The sequence below is a fragment of the Gobius niger genome (assembly GCF_951799975.1).
Source record: "Gobius niger genome assembly, chromosome: 18".
Lineage (NCBI taxonomy): Eukaryota > Metazoa > Chordata > Actinopteri > Gobiiformes > Gobiidae > Gobius > Gobius niger.
The window spans coordinates 7,994,712-8,017,242 of NC_136869.1; the positions used below are offsets into that span (position 1 = coordinate 7,994,712).

At 42.3% G+C, this 22,531-nt stretch overlaps 1 protein-coding gene across 1 annotated transcript in view; it reads left to right on the forward strand.

The window, feature by feature from the left end:
* snx16 (sorting nexin 16) overlaps positions 1–21,299 on the forward strand; it is a 31,320-nt gene extending 10,021 nt beyond the window's left edge. The window contains exons 5-9 of the mRNA XM_079576471.1: positions 2,240–2,388; positions 2,530–2,599; positions 4,698–4,834; positions 13,605–13,721; positions 21,008–21,299. Of these exons, the coding sequence (XP_079432597.1) occupies positions 2,240–2,388; positions 2,530–2,599; positions 4,698–4,834; positions 13,605–13,721; positions 21,008–21,122 (588 nt within the window). The 3' untranslated portion in view covers positions 21,123–21,299. The remainder of the gene's footprint in view (positions 1–2,239; positions 2,389–2,529; positions 2,600–4,697; positions 4,835–13,604; positions 13,722–21,007) is intronic.
* The last annotated feature ends 1,232 nt before the right edge of the window (positions 21,300–22,531 follow it).

A 22,531-nucleotide genomic window follows, 5' to 3' on the forward strand; every position in this document is an offset into this window, starting at 1 on the left:
GAGTAAGGGCTGTGGGTGAGGAGGAGGAGGAGGGGGCAGAGCAGGGTTCACTACTGACACCTGCTGACAAGACAAATTCAAAAAGACAACGCTTAGGGCAGCTTTAAAGGGACTATACAGGGTTTAAAAATGTTAAAACAAAGTATTTTCCTCCCCCTTCATCAGGGGTAGGCAAGTTTGCTTGGTGGAGGGCCGATTTTCTTTATTGTAAAAGGACCAAGGGCCGAACCTGACAATTTTAGCCAAAAGTAAAGCACCATTTTCTACAATTGCCAGTGATGTGCATAATTTATGACCTAATTTGGAGTTTCTCACATTTTTACAGCACTTAACCCCCTGCCTTAACCAAATACATTTCTCCAGTTCGACCAAATCTAAAAAGCTTCTTAAAAAAAGCATTTAAAGAGGGACAAAAAGGCAAAAGAATTGACACAAAAGTGGTGAAAAAGCAACAAAAAATGACAAAGAAGTGACAAAAACACAACAAAAAAGTGAATAAAAAATCATAGATCAGTTTTGTCAGTTGAGGCGTTACACCTATAGGCTGTGAGCTCCACTTGAGAAGCTTTTAGATTTAGGTAAAGCTGAACTGGAGATGTGCTTGTTTAAGATTAAACTCTAAAACGATTAAAGTTCTGATTTGTATAATAATATTTCTCAAAATCATCATCATCCAAAGGTTCTATGCTGGAGGGCCGGATTTGGCCCCCGGGCCTGACGTTGTCTACCCCTGCCCTACATGTTCCAGCCATGTCCTAATGTGTAGAATGAGCCCAGAACTGTTCACAACTGCCTCTAAAATCCTGCACTGTCACTCAAAGTTGTTACTTCGGGCCTGAAGTGCCGTCATGCACGAGCTTAATATAGAAGCTGCAGTTACGCGTAAGACCTGAGGTGGCAGTAGTGAGCAAAAAATGACCAACTTGCATTTACTCTCTTTAATATAATGTCATCTCAGCATTCAAGACTAATCTTCTAATATTTTACAGCACTATTGAATAATGAAAAGTAAATAAAGTATGTTTTTTAATTGAAGTTGCCTTGAATTTAAATCAAAATGGTATATTTATGCAATTTCTCCATCTGTGAGATCAATAAAGTACCATCTTATCTTATCTTATCTTGGTGTGGTACAGTGGTTTCGCTCGGGATAATTTCTCTTGAAAAAATCCGTCATGAGCAATTTTTATCCTTCATGAATTAATCTCTCATATGCGTTTTTTTTTAATTTATTTTTTTAAATAAATGTATATATGTATAGGCTGCATATTATTTATGTTAGTAAAAATGTGAGATTGCAGGATAAATAGAGCTAAACTAAACCTGATCTGAACAGTCATGATACATTTTGCAATAGAAATGTGAATAAACTCGTGCGTAAAAGTCTCAGAGGAGACGACTTTCAGAGCGTCACCTGCTCATCAATGTCAAGGCTCAGATTACACTAATACAAATGTAAAGTGGAGCTTATTATTTGCATTTGTCAATTTTAACGGAATGTCAGAGATGGTGGGTGAACGGGACAATGTTTACCAGTTCACATCACTGCACTACGCGCCGCCGCTACGCACATGGGGAGGGAAAGAGAGAGAGAGACATAGATGAGCTCGTCCTGAGACTTACGTGAGAAGAGCGGCTCCACATGGGAAGGATATTATTATCCTTCCTTTAACCGTATTTGCATCGTGGTTTTCTTCCCCGTGTTGTTGTCAGGAAAGTTAGCGAGCAAGGCAGTGATACAACCTGTAAGAGCTCATCCAAGACAAGACGCGGTGTGAAACTATAGAGAGAGAGAGAGAGAGCCCTGCGCGCTCTGAAAAACAGCAGAGCTGCGTTTTTATTTTCGTTACGGCTTGATTTTCAATCCTTCAAAATGACGAACGGCCTTTGAAATTTTCCGTCAAAGTAAAAAATATTCCGTAAATGATGGAGAATTTTCGGTTAATGTAACCTCTGGTGTGGTATATGTTTATATATGTGTCTTTTTTTAAGCTTTCTGTTGGGTTGATATGAAACATGCTGATTTTGAAGAGGTTAGTCCTTTGCCTCTTTTTATAAGCATGCGGATTGGACCTAGAAGGAAGTGCTGAATGGATCTAGCCGTTAATAAGACATTTTACACATTTTTTTCTTCTTCATTTGGCCAGGGCTAGCAGAGAAGGCCCTGCTTGGGTATAGTAGCAAATGACCAGAAGTAATCATGACTTTATTTCCTCCTCCTTGTGTTTGTTTCTCACAGTTGAAGGAGATGTTCCCCGGTTTCCGCCTCTCGCTGCCGCCCAAACGCTGGTTCAAGGACAACTACGACAGCGACTTCCTGGAGGACAGACAGCTGGGACTGCAGGCCTTTCTCCAGAACCTCGTCGCTCACAAAGACATCGCTCACAGGTCAGAAACGAGATTTTACTTTTGATAAATTATAAATACCTCAGAAACGTCGCCCTCGATCTGAACCTGAACTTCCATCACCGTTAAGTCTGCCATAGCTAATCTCATTGACCTTGCCTGCTGTGTTTCTGCCTTTCACAGCCAGGCGGTGAGGGAGTTTTTATGTTTGGATGATCCGCCGGGGCCGTTCGACAGTCTCGAGGAGAGCAGGGTAAGCCTTTTCAAGCCAAAACGCATCATCCAAGTTTCACTTAGCCGTCACGCACTTCTATTTTATGTACACACCGGATAAAGTAAGAATCTCATTTGTTTGCTGGCCCCCGAGTCTCACCTTGACTTGCCATTTCAACCTCGTGAACTTCCCCCGAGCCCAATAAATGTCAGCTCCCTTCTGCCGCTAAACCCTCGGCTTACGTAACGTTTATTCGGCCTCCGCTGAGAACACCTGCCTGCGCTATTTTGGACTTAACTCAACTTACGGCCTGTTTGATATTGTTGTTGTCGTGCTGACTTCCAACTTGTCAAAACTAGCTCTGTCACGCTAACAATCACGGTTCAATCATCATTAGTTTTATGCCAAAAATTCTTTGAAAATGTTCAAAATCTAGGGATGCACCGATACCACTTTTTCTATAACTGATACGAGTACTTTGATTTAAGTACTTGCTGATGCCGAACACCGATACGAGTACAAGGCATTTTCTTCAACATACTTACTTTTTCACAGCAGATTGGTTTGTAATAAGTCAATTTACTCATTTAGAATTACTTAAGTAAAGTAGGCAACACTTTTAAGAGAGGTTATATCAAAATAGTACAGATACCATTTTATTTTTTTCATTCAATGTTCAATTCAATTTTTTTATTTTTTTTATTGCACTGTCCATCATAGACAGAACAGCTCATGTGCTTGTGCTTTATTCATTTATGTTTTTATTTAACAATAGTATTGAGATGGTTACTTATTGCTGCAGCTAAATGGTCTATTTTCGCCTTTACTTCAGCTGTAGATTTTCTCATGCGTTTATAGTAACTTAGCGAGTAGCTGCAGCATTTTGGTTGTTTTGCTGCTGCTCATTTTTGCTCATGGACATGTTGTATCTCTTTTATTTGGATTTTCTGAGGACTTTTTAGTCGCTTGGTTAGTTTTTCAGATGAATAAGTCCCTGGGCATAAAACGGCGTAAGAATCGCCAAAACTGTTAGCCGCGAGTAAGCCGCTACTTAGCAACATTAGCAACATTAGCAACGTTAGCCTGTATCTTGTAAACACTTCAGACTCCACACTGCAGCACTAACAACATGTAGCTCTGGTTAAATCCAGCACCGACTCTGATTTAGGGAGTGTCGTCTGTAATAAAGTCAGCTCTATGTGGAATATTGTATTTCCACTAAAGAATTCTCCTGTTTGTTGCTATTTTCTCTCCTCAGCTGAGAGGTGCGCCTGTAGGTGCGCCTGCCACATGTCAAGTGGTATCTGTTTCTGGTATCGGGACCTCATTAATGAGTAGTGTATGAGTACAAGCATGTGGTATCGGCCCGATGCCCTATACTGGTATCGGTGCATCCCTAGTAAAGTCTGGTCAAAAACACATTCAACTGAAAGTTTCTGTCCTTTTTATAGTTTTTTTTCTCTACAGTAGCCCAGTTTGCCACATTTACTTTACAATATCCAAATGTTACTTCATTCCTCTGCTTAATCTATGTTAATGTGTACATTTGTTTGCGTTTTTTGCCATTAAAGATATTGTATTTGGGAATTAAAAGCTTTAAAAGGAACTTGCTGCTTCCACTTGCAAAAACCTGATATCAAAATTCCCCAGAGAAAACACTGATCATCCTGCTCAAGGGGTTGTATCTTAAAGGTTTGTTATTAATGTTTAATGCAATATCATCCAACACAGTCTATCCATTTTACTCCACAAATTATTACTATTACCACTAGTGTATTTGTTTTGCCTCCTTGCAGTATATTGTATTTTTGTTGTTATTAGCGTAAATGTGCCAGTAAAGCTTCATTTTCCCCCAGGTGGTTGTGAAATGCGCTTATAAACTCATCTCTCTGAAGAATCTGGATGTTTGGACGGCATTAGTAAAGTTATGAATGAGTTTGGACCAGGGTTAACAGTTCAAACTGTAGTACATCCCTCTCTCGCTGTTTGAAAAAAATGGGTACAGGAGCTTTAAATATGTAACGATCATATAAACTTAGTTCACAATGATGTCTCACACTTTTGTAAATTGATCCGTTGATTTAAGCGATACCACTCCGAGTTTCATCGATGTTTGTTAACGCTGGTGTCTGTCCAGGCTTTCTGCGAGACTCTGGAGGAGAGCAACTTCCGTTTGCAGAAGGAGCTCCTGGAGAAACAAAAGGAAATCACGGCGTTAAAGAGGCAGCTGGAGGAGAAGGAGCAGGCCATCCTTCTGCTGGAGAGACACATCAAGTCAGTTTACAGCTTTCAGTGGTTCGAATTGAACAGACCAAATGTTTTCTTACTTTACTCATGCAAATTTTACACAGGCACATTTGACCTTTTGCAATTGGGGGGGAGGTTGCTCCTTAGTGTGGCCTGCGTATACCGCAAAATCGCCCACGGAGTCACCGAGCAACCTCGACGCTAATGCTAACGCTGTGCACAGTCAGCGACTGGTTTCCAAACAGCTAAGTGATGGGATGATCAAATGGTAGTAGGGCTGAAACTAACGATTATTTTGGTAATCGATTAATCTACCGATTATTTTTACGATTAATCGATTAATCGCTTGGCTGTGAAAGGTGCATGGAAATTGTATTTCTTCATTTTTTTTAATCACATAAGCTAAAGTGGCGCCGCTTGAGGACATGTTGATGGAGTAGACTAAAATTAGACGTTTGTAGGAGGCTCTTTGTTCTAATTCTGCTTTCTGATTGGACGAGACAAAGACAGATATTAATGAAATTTATAATGCACAAAACACTACAGACCCTAACTTTAAAAACAAAGTAGGTTTTCATCCAAAATACATAATTGTCATGTCTTTTTTGCTCTATTTTAGTCTGTGTTTGCTAGAAAACGATTATTCGATTACTGAAATAGTTGACAACTTTTTTAGTAATCGATTAGTTGTCGATTAATCGATTAGTTGTTTCAGCCCTAAATGGTAGTGTACTCGGATGACAGGTCAAATAAATTAATCTCACCCAAATCTCATCCGACATCGACCGTTTCTGTGAAATCTATAAACAATTGTCAATGTTCCTGTGACAGAATTTATGTTACAGTAATGGCTGTGTCCGTCCTGTCGTAAAGGTCTTACTCCATTGTGTTCCCATGAAGAAAAATAGATTGGCTTTGTATGAATTAAAAGAGAAAAATGGTGTTTGAATTAAATAATGTTTGTCCTTGCCCAAGTGTTACTTCGCTTGGTTCCAAACAAATACAAGTACAAATACAATACAATGCAATAATGGGCTCATACTGACAGTTTTTAGAGGCATTTTACAAAATAAAAGAAGGTGGTTATGGAATAGGGTTTTATCAATTCTGTTTCAGCTCAAACTGAAAAGAGGCACAGAAACAAAGCTGCATTAGAAGAGTTTTATTGAACATACGTGGGCTGAATTTATAGCTGAGTTCTGAGCTGGGATGATGATGCGACACGAGGCCGCTAACCGGAGCAGGAGCGCTGATTGAGACAGCGCAACCCTGGCGGGTGAAGGAGTGATGTGAAAGGCTGCGAGCCTGAGCTTGGAATTACATGCAACAACAGAGGTAAGGTTGTTCCAGAGAGTTGATGCAGTGATAGGGGTTTTTACAGGAACATCACTCTGACGTGGACAGCAGAGCAGCGTGCTCTCATAGGCAGCTGAGGAACACGGGAACGTGGACGGCAGAGGCTGAGGAGCCCTCTGACGATGGCCTAGGAGACTTTTACTACTATAGACTAAATTTGATTGCAAAATGTAATCTATGATGGATAAGTAGAGGTGGTCAAAGTACTTATTTTCATTTCTTCAGTTAAAGCATTTTTGTAGCTTAAAAAATATGAAGATATACTTCTGAAGACAACACAGTTCCTGACCAGTTTCCAAAACCAGCAGCTCCCATTCATTTCCTCTGCAGGCCTGAGCTCTGAGGCCACAAGCGGCCGTCCTCGGAGGAGAGTGTCCCGACACAGGAGACTTGAGCCCAGACCGTTGAGCTGAAGAAACAACCTAAATGCAGGTGCTGCCCGCGACAGCAGCCGCAGAGCGAGGTCCACTGCAGCTGCCTGGAGCCCTGCCCCGGGCCCTGCACACGGGGTGGTTTGGAGACACATCTGTACCGGAGCTGAACTCAGAAAAGCATCATCTAATTTCCCCCGCGCAATGTCCTACCCCTCACGATTTTCCCCCGCGATGTCCTACCCCTCGCTAATTTCCCCCGTGCAATGTCCTACGCCTGACGATTTTACCTCGCAATGTCCTACCCCTCTCTAATTTCCCCCGCGCAATGTCCTACGCCTGACGATTTTACCTCGCGATGTCCTACCCCTCTCTAATTTCCCCCGCGCAATGTCCTACCTCTGACGATTTTACCTCGCGATGTCCTACCCCTCACTAATTTGCCCCGCGCAATGTCCTACTCCTCACGATTTTACCTCGCGATGTCCTACCCCTCGCTAATTTCCCCCGCGCAATATCCTACTCCTCACGATTTTACCTCGCGATGTCCTACCCCTCGCTAATTTGCCCCGCGCAATATCCTACTCCTCACGATTTTACCTCGCGATGTCCTACCCCTCGCTAATTTCCCCCGCGCAATGTCCTACCCCTGACGATTTTACCTCGCAATGTCCTACCCCTCGCTAATTTCCCCCGCGCAATATCCTACGCCTGACGATTTTACCCCGCGATGTCCTACCCCTCGCTAATTTCCCCCGCGCAATGTCCTACGCCTGACGATTTTACCTCGCGATGTCCTACCCCTCGCTAATTTCCCCCGCGCAATGTCCTACGCCTGACGATTTTACCTCGCGATATCCTACCCCTCGCTAATTTCCCCCGCGCAATGTCCTACTCCTCACGATTTTACCTCGCAATGTCCTACCCCTCGCTAATTTCCCCCGCGCAATGTCCTACCTCTGACGATTTTACCCCGCAATGTCCTACCCCTCGCTAATTTCCCCCGCGCAATATCCTACTCCTCACGATTTTACCTCGCGATGTCCTACCCCTCGCTAATTTGCCCCGCGCAATGTCCTACTCCTCACGATTTTACCTCGCGATGTCCTACCACTCGCTAATTTCCCCCGCGCAATGTCCTACTCCTCACGATTTTACCTCGCGATGTCCTACCACTCGCTAATTTCCCCTGCGCAATGTCCTACGCCTGACGATTTTACCTCGCAATGTCCTACCCCTCGCTAATTTCCCCCGCGCAATGTCCTACGCCTGACGATTTTACCTCGCAATGTCCTACCCCTCGCTAATTTCCCCCGCGCAATATCCTACGCCTGACGATTTTACCCCGCGATGTCCTACCCCTCGCTAATTTCCCCCGCGCAATGTCCAACGCCTGACGATTTTACCTCGCGATGTCCTACCCCTCGCTAATTTCCCCCGCGCAATGTCCTACGCCTGACGATTTTACCTCGCGATGTCCTACCCCTCGCTAATTTCCCCCGCGCGATGTCCTACTCCTCACGATTTTACCTCGCGATGTCCTACCCCTCGCTAATTTCCCCCGCGCAATGTCCTACCCCTGACGATTTTACCCCGCGATGTCTTACCCCTCGCTAACTTGCCAGCTTTTCGTTGGTTCAGCTCCCCTCAGATGTTCCCCTACCCCCCGTCGTGCAGGACTCCGGGGTCAGAGGCTTCCAGACGCAGCTGCAGGTCCTCGATCTGTGGCCCGCCGTCGTTCGAGCAGCATCGCCCGTGCACTTGCATTAAGTTGTTTCCTCAGCTCAACGTTGTCTGGGCTCTGGTCTCCTGTACGGGACGCTCTCCTCCTGGGACGGCCGCTTGTTGCCTCAGTGCTCCGGCCTGCAGAGGAAAGGAATGGGAGGTGAAATGTGTGTTGTCCTGGGAAGTATATCTTTATATTTTAGGGGCCACTGTTATCATTTAACTGAAGAAATTTTAATCTAATTTGTATTTTAAAGTACTTTTTCATTTCAAACTATAAATAATATTCTGAATTATTTAAGTATATTAAGTAATTTAGACCTTTTTACATATTAGTTTGTTGAAAGTTAAAACAGCAGTTTGGCCTTATAGGAGGTGAACTCTCACTGTCTTCACGTCTCTCTGCTTATTCTGGCCCTTTTTCCTTTTTCCTTGTGTTTTAGTGGCGCATGCTAGCGGGCCGGCATTATTGTCCTTGATATCAGTCACAAATGTCTCCTGAGGCTGAGATTTCTGAGCTCCGTGGTCCAGGGGAACACAATCTTTTTGGGATCTTTCATTTCCAGCCTCTGAAGACATTTCACCATTAAGTGGTGAAAGGTCTACTGGTGCGTTGCGAGTCTTATTTGTCTCTGTCACGTAGTTGGTGGTTTCAGAAGACTGGATGTTACGAATACTTGTCTGCTCTGGTTGGCATGCGTTAATCCTGTCTTGTGTCTTGTGTGGAACCATTCTGACCTTGGTTTGCTTAGGACTACGGTCTCCATTGTGGTCCATCTTTGTGACATCGGGTCTTGAAATGTTGTTTTGTGGCTTTGCTGGACGTCTTTCTGTCTCACAAACATCTTTTACTTCAACAGCCTGCTTCTGTGCTGCCATTTTTCTGAGATTTCTCTTTTTTATTTTGTTGGAGAACGTTTCAGACTCCATAACTGTCTTCGGATGTTCCTCAGAAGATCTTTGTGGCTCCATTTCAACCACTGTCCCTGAAGGATCGTTCAGAAGTCGTTCAAGCTCTGGGGGAAGATCCCCAAATGTGACCAACGTGTGGTTCGTGAGGCCAGAGCTGATGTTGGCACTTTCTGTCTCACAAACTTCTTTCACTTCGGCAGCTTGCTTATTTGCTTGCATTTTTCTGAGATTTTTGTTTTTTCTTTGGGTGGAGAACGTTTCGGTCTTCATAACTGTCTTGGGATGTTCCTCAGAAGATCTTAGTGGCTCCATTTCAACCACCATCACTGACGGATCGTTCAGAAGTCGTTCGAGCTCTGGGGGAAAATCCCCTAATGTGACCAACGTGTGGTTAGTGAGGCCAGAGCTAATGTTGGCACTTTCTGTCTCACAAACTTCTTTTACTTCAACAACCTGCTTCTGTGCTGCCATTTTTTGGATATTTTTCTTTTTTCTTTGGGTGGAGAACGTTTCAGTCTTCATAACTGTCTTGGGATGTTCCTCAGAAGATCTTAGTGGCTCCATTTCAACCACTGTCACTGAAGGATCGTTCAGAAATCGTTTGAGCTCTGGGGGAAGATTCCCAAATGTGACCAATGTGTGGTTAGTGAGGCCAGAGCTACTGTTGGCACTTTCTGTCTCACAAACTTCTTTCACTTCGGCAGCTTGCTTGTTTGCTTGCATTTTTCTGAGATTTTTCTTTTTTCTTTGGGTGGAGAACGTTTCAGTCTTCATAACTGTCTTGGGATGTTCCTCAGAAGATCTTAGTGGCTCCATTTTGACGACCGTCACTGAAGGATTGTTCAGAAATCGTTCGAGCTCTGGGGGAAGATCCCCAAATGTGACCGTGTGGTTCGTGAGGCCAGAGCTGATGTTGGCACTTTCTGTCTCACAAACCTCTTTTACTTCAACAGCCTGCTTCTGTGCTGCCATTTTTCTGAGATTTTTGTTTTTTCTTTGGGTGGAGAACGTTTCAGACTTCATAACAGTCTTGGGATGTTCCTCAGAAGATCTTAGTGGCTCCATTTTGACCACCGTCACTGAAGGATCGTTCAGAAGTCGTTCGAGCTCTGGGGGAAGATCCCCAAATGTGACAAACGTGTGGTTCGTGAGGCCAGAGCTGATGTTGGCACTGCTCGCTGGCTCAGAAACTGTTTGCTGAACTTTGACTTCTCCTAACCCCTGCGTGTCTGAAGTCTGGGGGTTCAAAATGTCAGACGTTCTCTGATGATTGATTATTTGATGCTCCTTCTCCTCTTTCAACACTTTTAACAGAACCTCCTCCCGCGCTTTGGACTCCTGTGCGACGCTTTCCAAGTGTAGTATTTGCTGGTCATGTAGGACTTTCCATTCACTAAAGCGTCTTTGATTCTCGAACTGGGCCTCTGACCACTGTTTCTCTCTGGCATGAAACGCGGACAGCCAGAGCCTGTCCCGCTCCTGTCGCCAGTTTTCTCTTTGGAGGAGAATTTCTCTCTCGTCTCTCCACCGTCGTTCTCTGAAACGCAGCGCCTGTATCTCCTGAATCAGCCTCTCGTTTCCCCAAAAGGCGTCGGTGCTTTCTGTAGCGCTGTAAGACTTTTGGCTGTAGCTAATGTTGTCTGTGTTCGCTGGGCCAAAATATATTTGCTTAACCTTGACTTCTTCGAACCCCTGCGTGTTTGTCTTCTGAGGGATCACAATTTCAGAGTCAATTTCGATTATTAAATGCCTTTTGTCTTCATTCAACACTTTTAACAGTAGCTCCTCACGTGCTTTGAACTCTTGTGCGCAGTTTTCAAAGTCTTGAATCTGTTGGGCATGTACGGTTTTCCAGTGAGACCAGCGTCTTTGATTCTCCAGCTGGGCCTCAGACCACTGTCTGTCTCGGGCATGAAAGGCGGACAGCCTGAGCCTGTCACTGTCCTGCCTCCGTCTCTCTCTCTGAAGGAGAGCGTCTCTCTCCTCTCTCCACTCTATTTCCCTGGCTCGAAGCCCCTGCATCTCCTGTATCAGCCTGTGTTTTGCCGAAAAGGCTTCAGGACCTTCTGTAGCGCTGAAGGACATGTTTTGGGCGTTTTCCATTTCACTAATGTCACAAACGTTGTCAAAACTGTTCGAGATATACTGCACACAGCCGCACTGACCGATCCGCGATGTCTAATGAAGTTTGGGACGGCAGATGTGACCAAGTAACTATAGCAATATACCAACATTCCGGTATGGAATTGTGTCATGTCATTTTGCAAAAGCCGTATATGGGCACATTTTGGAATTATATGTCCATTTTGCTGTTGCTAGGTTACAAGGTAGATTCCACTTTCCCAGGTCAAAAACCAACAGGAAAATAGTTTGTAAACGGGTGTATCTTGTGCAGAATATCAATAGCTTTAAAAACATTGAAACAGTTTAAACAATAGAGTAGAAAGCCCCGAGTGCACCAGAATAGTGTTGCGGAATCTAGTTCTAACCAACTGCAGCAAACCCAGATCAAAACACTTTTTTCTTTCTTTTTTCAAATATATTTATTAAAGTTTTCCAATATTATGAACAATACAAGCACAAATACCAGGACAAAGAAGTAAAATATTGTTTTTTTTTCGGTTAACCACATCTTAAATAGAGGCACGGTGTCAGTTTTCATTAATGTTAAAATAATTTTCCTACCATGATACCATAGATGATGGCTTGGAGCTGTTTAAAATAAAATATTATTATGTTTTTTTGGTTGGAAATAATGAGACACAATGGAGGTTGCATTATGTATGAAGTGTGATGTATGCCCAACATCAGGGGTAGGCAACGCAGGCCTGAGGGCCAAATCCGGCCCTCCAGCATAGAAGCTCTGGTCCTCAGGATTTTTTGAATGATTTTGAAGATGATATTATTACACAAATCAGAGGTCAAGCAGTGTTAATTTCGTCGACTAAAATATTTAGTTTTAATTTTAGTCAAAGTGATATTTTTTCTGACTAAAACTGTGACTAAAATGTCAAATGTAAAAAAAAAAATGAAAAGGAGAGACTAAAATCATCCAAACTTCTTTTTACCGTCTGAAAGGGCCTCAGATCATGTAAATCCTCTGTCAAAGGAGCAGCTCTGAGCTTTGTTCATGTGGAACAGCTCCATGAAGCAGAGGAACAAGATTAAATATGATTATAGTGAATATTATCAATGCAAAGTACTTGCAATTTTAGTCGACTAAAACTAGACTAAAATTGAAGATGTTTTTTGACTAAATCTCGACTAAAATTTAATTACATTTTTGTCAAAATACAGAGACTAAAACTAAATTAAAATATGTTGTCAAAATTAACACTGAGGTCAAGTGCCTGCTTTAATAATCTAAAAATGTGCAAAATACAGTCAAATCTTTCAAGATTTCTAAACCAAACAACCAGTTAGGTCATGTATAGGGCTGGATACCGTTATAAATATCTGAACAATGCTTTATCTGATATCTATACTAAAATATGTGTTGTCTGGAACCATAAAACAGACCTACAATAAGTGGAAGATCTGCACATTTACAATATCAGGTTCATCTCCAATGACAGGAAATATGTGAAATATGGGGAATAATTTTTGGGGAAATGTGGCTAAAAATAAGAAAAAATCGGAAATAAAAAAAGAATAGAAAATCATTTAGGGAAAATTAGTAAGAAGGAAAAACAATTGTGAAAACAAGAAAAAAACTGGGAAAAAAAAGAAGAAAAAAAAGATGAAATGTGGCAAGAAATTTTAAAAATGGAGATAAGAAAATGGGGGGAAAAAATCTTTTGATTTGAGCTGAAACAACAAAGTCACATCCTTTAATGTTGTCCCTGGAGTAACGGCATCCAAGCCTGTTTTCGTTTTTTCTTTTTTTCGGTGCCTGCTTTAAATGTCAGTAGAACCTTAACCTTTTCCCGATACCAGACCATAGACTGTATATATAAATGGACAGCTTCTGCTCACTCCTCCCCGTTTACCATAATGACCACGGTCTTGGGGGAAGTCATGGCGGATTTACAGACTCCTCCTCCCCAGCTCTGACGGTTTCTTAAATTGTTACTAACCCAGCGTTATCTCAGGAGGAATATCTAGCCTAGTCTAGTGTTGAAAAAATTGAAACCAGGCGTTAAAGTTGGCGGCCCCAGTGTCATGGGCATAAAGCAGAGCAGCCAGCGGCCATTGTACAAGACTGGTATTGTTTACCGGTATGGCCATAATCATGGAAAATTGGCAGGTCCGGCCCTTGGTCTTTTTTACAATGAAGAAAAATCATCCCTCCACCAAACAAACTTGCCTACCCTGCCCTACATAGTGTAGTGCGTTAAAAAGCCAGGGTGTAGACTAGAGCGGGCCAGTTGAAGAGATAAACTAATAAAGTGTGGTGTGATGGTGGTTAAATAAAGCTGTTGTTCTCGTCCCAGTGGAGACGCTGTGGTGCTGGAGTCGCCCTGTGTCGCGGTTCAGGGCAGCGCCGAGGTGGAGTCTTCAGCTGCAGAGGCCGACCAGGAGGCCGACCCGGAGGTCACCGAACACAACGAGTAAGTGATTCTAGTTTCAGTATTTGCCTGTCACTGAAATTCTCACTTTTTTGGCTTTATTTAATCTTTTAAGGGTTCTATTTCATTAGTGTAGTATCATTTTATAACTGTATTTTTAATTATAAAGCCAGTCTTCTTCTTTTGATACAAATTAGACCAAAGGAAAACACTGTATATGACTTTATTTGATGAATTAATTTCATATTTCTGTCGTCTTTTGTACTTTTCTCCCCCTTTTTTTACAGCAGCTCTGAGCCAGTTTGCCAGAGAGCGCAGTGACATGTGAGCAAACTCCTTCTCCTGCTGTGCAAACTAATAACATCCCACTGTTGTCTGTCCCGGTCGCGCGGTCTCTTTGAAAGTCGATCTGTTTGTTTTCATGCTGTTTTTATGCATTGTAAACTTAACCAGTGGAGGCTGCTGTTTTCCTCTCGATGTCTTCCCTCTCTGTGTCTCGCATGAATCTCTGGCGTAACTCGCAAAAGGCTCGGGAAATGTTTCTCAGGAGCAGATATGGAGATGGACAAAGTTGGGGGTGAATTTACTGACCGCTATCGTGGTGCGCAGCTTTATGCTCGAATACAAACGTTAGCCGTAACCAGAATGCTCATTCTAGCCACTAGGGGGCATTACATTTAAGAAAAAGGAAAGAGTTCCACACATGTCCAGCAGAGGGCACTGACATAACAAGAGCTCAGGATATAAACAACACATTATATAGCCACGTGGTAAATGGACAGTCTGTCCCAGGGCGGCTGTGGCTTCAGTAACAGCTTACCACCACCCAGTGTGGAGTGAATGGAATAATAACTACTATGTTGTACTTTGAGGACCTTGTGACACAGACTTGTAAAGTGCAATACAAGTGTAAGCCGTTGTTATTAACGAAGCTACAGTTGAGTTGGGGCTTTGACCAAATCACAGTTTATTATTATTCATTTATTAGGAAAATGTTCTCTATTGTATGCGGCCCGCGACCCGCTGTGGGAGCTGAACTTCAGCCCGCGACCCAAATGAGTTTGACACCCCTGATCTAAAGGGTCTGCTTTTCACATTTTTTACCCATTTTTTAAAGGGGGGGTATTATGCAAAATCGACTTTTTCAAGCTTTACATCATGTTATTATGTCATTCCCTCATTAAAAACATGCCTGAAGTGTTGCCTTGGCACATTCACATATTTTTGAGTAATCTGTAAAAACTCTGATGGCGGCCATTTTAGGGATAGGTTTGCCTGAGTCCTCCTAGGAACGCCCCCACCTCCTGGAGACGCCTCCGAGCTTTCGTCACCAGCCGAGTAACCAACCACTGCTCCTCAGCAGAGCCCCCTCCCCACTGATGCCACAGACAGCGTGTGGAGGGGGCGTGTCCGAAAGGGTCAGAGGTTCTTAAAGAGACAGAGGCCCATTTCAAGACATTCCCTACAGCCATTTTGAGAGAGCAATTTTATACAAGGCACTTATTCTAATTTACTGCATTTACAGACCAACAGAAGGTTTGGTCATCATTGTAGTGTGATATAGACTGGTGCTATGTGACTGAAAAAAACATAATACCCCCTTTTTAAATTTTTTTTTTTTTACCATTTTCCACATTTTTTTGACATTAAAGATAAACTCGACATCATAAATTTGCATTTCTTGTAGAGCACATTTGTCAAACACAAGGCCCGCGGGCCAGATCCGGCTCGCAAGATGATTATATCTGGCCCCTGACTTGCAGAGCATATATTCCTGAGTATGTCAAGTCTCGAGCCCATTCCTGTGCGGAGTTATAGAAATACCTAGAATGCCCACTCCGGCCACTAGGGGGCAGCCAACATTTTAAAAAAGGGAAAGTAGGGTTGTTGCACAATGTGGCTACGCTAGTTCCCCTGAGCTGAAGTTGCTGCATTTTTGCTCGTTTTCTTGGACTAAGCGATTTCCAAATCTTGTAATATTAACCGTTACGCCCTGAAAGAATTTCCTACATTTTATGAAAGGAAATGCGTGTATTTGTGGTTTCGGGCTAATGGAACTAAATGATCCGTGACTTCTGCCTAATCTGTATTGTTTCCGAATCCCACTCGACCCCCTTGTTGTTCCTGGCCCGGTAAAGTATGGCTAGTCGTGGACTGGCAGAGGTTGCGCTCGAGGAAGTGTTATGTCACATCAAAATATTTCCTCAGAGGAGATTTGTTTGACTTGTTTGACGCTGTTGGACAGAGGCCGCACAATAAAACACAAATGAATCAAAAAGGTAATGTGAAATCTTGTAGTTTAACAAATCGCTGCTGCTGTTTCTCTCCAAATGCTCCTAGACTTGATTAGAATAAATACTGTGAACCATATCTCAGTTTTATAACATTAAAGGTGCACTATGCAACTTTTTATGTGAAAACAAAGTTGATATTTGTGTGTATTTGACCTTAAAGTGAGCCCGCAGTTGTATGAGTGGTCAGCATGATGCCTCTAGGACGCTCCAAGATCAATTATTTGGAAGAAAACCTCCAAAACAATTGATCCTGGAGCGTTTTTAAGACCGCTGTGATGAAAAGTAAAGACAACTCATACAACCGCTGGGTCACTATAAGGTCAAATACACACAAATGTCAACTTTTTCCGCTTAAAAGCTGCATAATGCACCTTTACTTGTAAATCATATTGCAAAAATGTATCACCAAACTTTGATCTTACATTGTACACAGCGTAAAACCTCTGATATTATGCAAGCATGTAACCAAGTATATAGTAATAGATTATTATTAGGGGTGGGGCTTTACCGCAATTAATCATATTTCCCCCGATTTCCCCCCCCAAGCTGGAACTCCCGAGCCGGAACCTTTCTATTTGCGTGTTTCTGGTACGCCTGTATATCTGACGCACATCCACCCACAACAGCAAAGGATGGAGACGCTTCACTCGGCCCGTTGGGGACTCAGTTTAGTTTTAAAAACATCTGGATGGGACGATAGACAACTGTACTGCTGTGTGCAGGTTGTGCAAAAAAAGTTCACCTTCCATCATAGTTACTCAAGTCTAAAATATAATCTCAATGAAAAACATGTTGGAGCAAACACAGAGACGTCCTCGATGCTAGTGTTAGCGTTAGCCTCAAACACAGAGACGTCCTCGATGCTAGTGTTAGCCTCAAACACAGAGATGTTCTCGATGCTAGTGTTGGCGTTAGCCTCAAACACAGAGACGTTCTCGATGCTAGTGTTGGCGTTAGCCTCAAACACAGAGACGTCCTCGATGCTAGTGTTAGCCTCAAACACAGAGACGTCCTCGATACTAGTGTTAGCGTTAGCCTCAAACACAGAGACGTCCTCGATGCTAGTGTTAGCGTTAAGCCTCAAACACAGAGACGTCCTCGATGCTAGTGTTAGCCTCAAACACAGAGACGTCCTCGATGCTAGTGTTAGTGTTAGCCTCAAACACAGAGATGTTCTCGATGCTAGTGTTAGCGTTAGCCTCAAACACAGAGACGTTCTCGATGCTAGTGTTGGCGTTAGCCTCAAACACAGAGATGTTCTCGATGCTAGTGTTGGCGTTAGCCTCAAACACAGAGACGTTCTCGATGCTAGTGTTGGCGTTAGCCTCAAACACAGAGACGTTCTCGATGCTAGTGTTGGCGTTAGCCTCAAACACAGAGACGTCCTCGATGCTAGTGTTAGCGTTAGCCTAAAACACAGAGACGTCCTCGATGCTAGTGTTAGCGTTAGCCTAAAACACAGAGACGTCCTCGATGCTAGTGTTAGCGTTAGCCTCAAACACAGAGACGTCCTCGATGCTAGTGTTGGCGTTAGCCTCAAACACAGAGATGTTCTCGATGCTAGTGTTAGCGTTAGCCTCAAACACAGAGACGTTCTCGATGCTAGTGTTGGCGTTAGCCTCAAACACAGAGATGTTCTCGATGCTAGTGTTAGCGTTAGCCTAAAACACAGAGACGTCCTCGATGTTAGCGTTAGCCTCAAACACAGAGACGTCCTCGATGCTAGTGTTAGCGTTAGCCTAAAACACAGGGACGTCCTCAAACAAACTTGTCAGCATAAGAAATGGCACTTTGATTTCTGTTTACAGCAATTGGTAAACACTTAAAGGCGCTGTTTTATTGCCCTTTTTCTTCATTTTTAAAGGGACTATACCTAAATATGTCCTAATGTGTAGAATGAGCTCAGACCTGTTCACCACAACTGCCTCTAAAATCCTGCACTCAAAAAGGTGTTACTTTGGGTCCAAGGTGCCGTCATGCACGAGCTTAATATAGAAGCTGCAGTTACACGTATGACCTGAGGTGGCAGTAGTGAGTATAAAAAGGATAATTGCATCTAGCCCCTTTAACTCTTATATAAATGTGGCATTATTATTACTGTTTCATGAACTCTACAAGTTACATGAGGGATCAGAGTTCTTAAAACACTTGAGGAACACTTTTGGATTGATGTGATGGATTCGGGGGGACTGGTCAAACCAGTTACAGAAACACTCTCATTAAACACCATTGTATCATCTGACATCTTTGCCAGATCCTCCAGAGTTGTTCCCGGATTCTTTACCCTGAAAATCCTGAGTCAAATTAAGCACCGGAAATGACACAAACAAATTATTAAAAGTTAAAATGACTCTTAATTTCAATACTAGGTGCAACTATCTATCACTCAGTATAACTCAAGTATTTTGCCTCCAACTCTGTCCATTGCTCTAATATTGCTCTCTTGTTCTGAACCTGTGAAGGACGTCGTTTGTAAATTTTATTGGGTGTTGTATTTCAGGTCTGTCTTTTGACTCCCTCTGTTTCGCCTCATTAATGTCCCCTGTGTCCATCTCCAGTTCAGTCAATGCCACACTAGTTGAGTCCTGGCTGCCTAATATCTAAAACAAGTTACAGTTTAGTTCCAGTCAGCTCCTGTCAGGTCAGTGCTGTCCAGACAATGGCCCTCCAGGACAGAACCTCTGGCCCCTTTAGATGATTTTGAGAAATATTATTATGCAAATAACAGATCAAACACCTGTTAAAGTACGCTAATAATGCAGTATTTTTTAAATGTTGTGGCAGAACAGCCCACTTGAGTTACGTAAAATAGTGACCCAAAAGTGGGTCATGGAACCATTTTCAGTGGGTCTAGGGAACCTTTTTTATATATATTTTCCATCTGAAACTGCATGGAAACACACCAGAGTCTGTTAAAATTAATATTATTGGGTTGTTTTGATCTCCTTAAAGCATATCTACTGCTTCTTCAATAAAAAAATGGTTGAAAATACAATATTTTATATGATATGTGACAAACTACAGTTATATTTGGGTCGTGGCTTGTCATCCTTGGGCAAGTTTGTGTCATGGAGGCCGATTTTCTTCAATGCCTAAACACCAAGCGCTGAAACTCACCATTGTAGCCCAAAGTACAGCACCTTTTTTCCTACAAATATAAGTTTTGCACATAATATATGGTGTTTTGCGGGGAAATGTGGAAAATATTGACAGTATTTTCCACATTTTTGAGTCCTTTTCACATATTTGGTCTCTGATTTATGAATAAATGTTTCTTCAAAATTCTCTTGGGGGCCACTTGAGAACCACTTGGCATTTGCAGATAAAAAGTTCTTTACTTCAGGCTATAATGGTGAGGTTCGGCCCTTGGTGTTTTGGCATTGAAGAAAATCGTCCCTCCATGACGCAAACTTGCCTCCCCCTGGACTACACAGTGACGGCTTTTTTTGTTGGTGAAAAGTGGGCTAAAGTCAAAAGACATGCACCTGTAACGTGTATTCCAGGCGGTTCATCTCCTGCTGTTGCTTTTTAATGTAAATAACATCTTGTACAGCATCAATTGCGTCTCTTTTCGTGAATGGGCCATTGTGGATTTCTGTATCTTCTCTGTTTGTCTTATGTCGTGGTTTAATCATACAGTGTGTTGAAACCTCTTAACCCCCGCCTCAACCAAGCACATTTTCTCTAGTTTGACTTTAACTAAATCTTATGCTGTTTTTTCAAGAAGCTTTGAGTTCTGTTGATCTTTAAGTAAAGCTGAACTGGAGAAAACGCGCTCAGTTAAGGCAGGTGGTAAGAGGTTTTAATATACTGAGACTTACCGTTTTCTGTTTTGGAGTCTGCTGATTTTTGTTTTTTTCAACAGGCTCCCGCTGAGGTGTCTACTAAACATTTATGTCCTGAATAAATCAGCCATATGCCCCTAATAAAGCCCCCCCTGCATTCACACATGCTACAGTTTAGAAGCATCATTTACAGGATTAGAAGAAAAAAATATCAGCCGTGCATATTGACAGTAACAATCCTCAAAAATCTGCATCGGCCTGAGATAAACCCTTGTTTCTTGGATAATATTTTTACTGCAGAGCGCGGTCCTAAACACATTACATTTAAAGTGCATATGACAGGTTTTAATGCTTTTCATAACATCAGTTGCAGAAAGAGGAAGAAGGAAAGAAGAAATGTTGGGCAGAAGAGTTACTTTTATTTGAATATTTAAGCTGCTGACAGGAAGTGATATTTCCCATTGACTTAAAGCAGAACTAAGTAACTTGTTCACCTTAATAAATCCTTTCTGTAGTCCCACTGGGGGTAATACAAGTGTTAATAGGATGATTGGGGGGTCTTTCATCTCCCCCTGGTGTCTCTGGCCAGAAAACCACACTTACAGCTTTCCCTGCTCCGACCCAGAGGCCCAATACACACTAATGGAATCACGAAGAAGAAGCTAACAGGCTAACGGGCAAAGCTAACAGCGGGCTAGCGCCACTTTAGCAGTATTTACAGCCATGTTTGAGTGAAAAGAATAATCTTCATTGTGTAATTGGATGAACAATATCCCGCTCTCTCCTTGGTTCTTTTCTGTGAGCGTAGTATTTACTCTCACGGACAATCAATGAATCAAAAACCGTAACATGCTACGACACCTGCAGTGGCGCTTATGGCCTCTAGGGGCATGAGTTACTTAGTTCTGCTTTAACATGGTTGCACAGTAATAGTTTAAAATTGTTTTCCTTCATCTATGTCACTTCCTATCAGTGTCTAATAAGGCAGTGAAACTATAAACATCTCAAAAATGGCCAAACTAGAGAAAACCGGGTACAATCTTTAGCAAAATCTTTAATTTCAGCAACAAAAAAACTGTCTAATGTGTCATGTGCACTTTAAATATGGTATTTTAGGCATTATAGTGGACTTTCAGCTGTATAAACTGTTGGTAAAGCCCATGTCCATGTCTGAACATCATGTATGTTTTAGCAGCATTTCCACGCAGATTGAAAAGATGCCATGTTTACGTCTTCTGTCTCTCTACAGGGCGGAGTCTGTAGCAGAAGCGGTCCGGTCCACGGCCTGTTGGTGTGGCCCCTCTCTCAGTACGTCTCCCCCGGTCATCGAAGTCACGCAGCTGTTCCACCAAACCCAGGACTAAATGCCCCGATGAGCCCAAACATTACGACCACTCACAGGTGAATCGGAGAGAATTTAGAGGTTAGGATCAGAGGCAGCTTTTTGTCCTTAAAAACTTTGAGCGAGTTTAGTAGAAGTCTAGGTCAGAGCATCTCCACAACTGCAGCTTTTGGGGGTCGGTAACTGTCAAAAGTGGTTCAAACAGGCTCCATGTCATGTGATCGAGCAGACCTTCGTAATAACACTAATGCCATGAACAAAGTAAACTTCAACTTCAGAAACAATTAGCATTAACACTAGCTACAAAGGGCCGAATGATGTTTAAAGGGGGTGTTGTATTATAAATTGACTTTTTACAGCTTTTTATCACGTTACAAGTGCTGTTCTCTCATCAAAAAACACTCCTGGGCCACTCACGCATCTTTGAGTCATTTCTGGATCTTTACCAGTGGCTATTCACTACTCCCCCCCTCCCCCTCTTTAACAGCTGCACGGTGAAAAAGAGCAAGAGGAGGGGGGAGGACTTACAAGAGATCGTGAGAACTTTGTTTCCGCTGTTTTGGATCAATATTAGGCAATATATAAAAGATAATATCGAAATTGCTGTTTGGGGATAAACTCGAAATTATATATTAGCAAAGCTCCAATGTCAAAAATGTAGGGGAAGAAATAGGGGAAAATGAGCAAAAATAGGGGAAAATTGAGGGGAGAAAAATAGAAAATTTGGGGAAAATTTTAAAAAGTTTTTGAATAAAATAGGGGAGAAATTGGGGAAAAATTAGAAGGGAAGAAGTTTGAAAATTGGAAAAAAAAATATATTCAAAAATAGGGAGAAGAAATTGGGACAATTAGAAGAAAAAAAATGGGGGAAAATGTAAAAAATGTGGGGGGGGGGGGGTGGGGAAAGAAGAAAAACATAATTTTTTTAATTTAATTTAATTAAAAAATAGAAAATGGGCAAACACAGGGAAAGATTTAGGCAAAAATTGGGGGAATATTAGTTTTTTCTGTCCTTTTGTTGTCTGTTCAGGACATTTATCTTTTTCAGCGACAAAGATGCAGCACATTTTTGTACATTTCTGATGGTTTTACGAAAATATCGCTTCATCATCGATTTCAAAGTCCACAAAATTATTGAGCCGAGCCATAATCAATATGGTGTAATAAAGTGATAAAGATGAGATTAAGATTATGACCCAATACCTGCAAAAATACCCCCTTTTTAACAAAATGCAACAGATCTGCGTTATGAGGACATACTGTAAACAACTGCCCCAACACACAAACATTATAAAAAGCTCTAAAAAGTCGACTTACATAATGCAATCCCTTCAGAATTCCCTTCAACGAAATATTTCCCAAGTTTATTCCAAATCATGTCTCATAGTTTCTAAACATTGACTTTCCTCCATCTGAGAAAACATTTCGAGT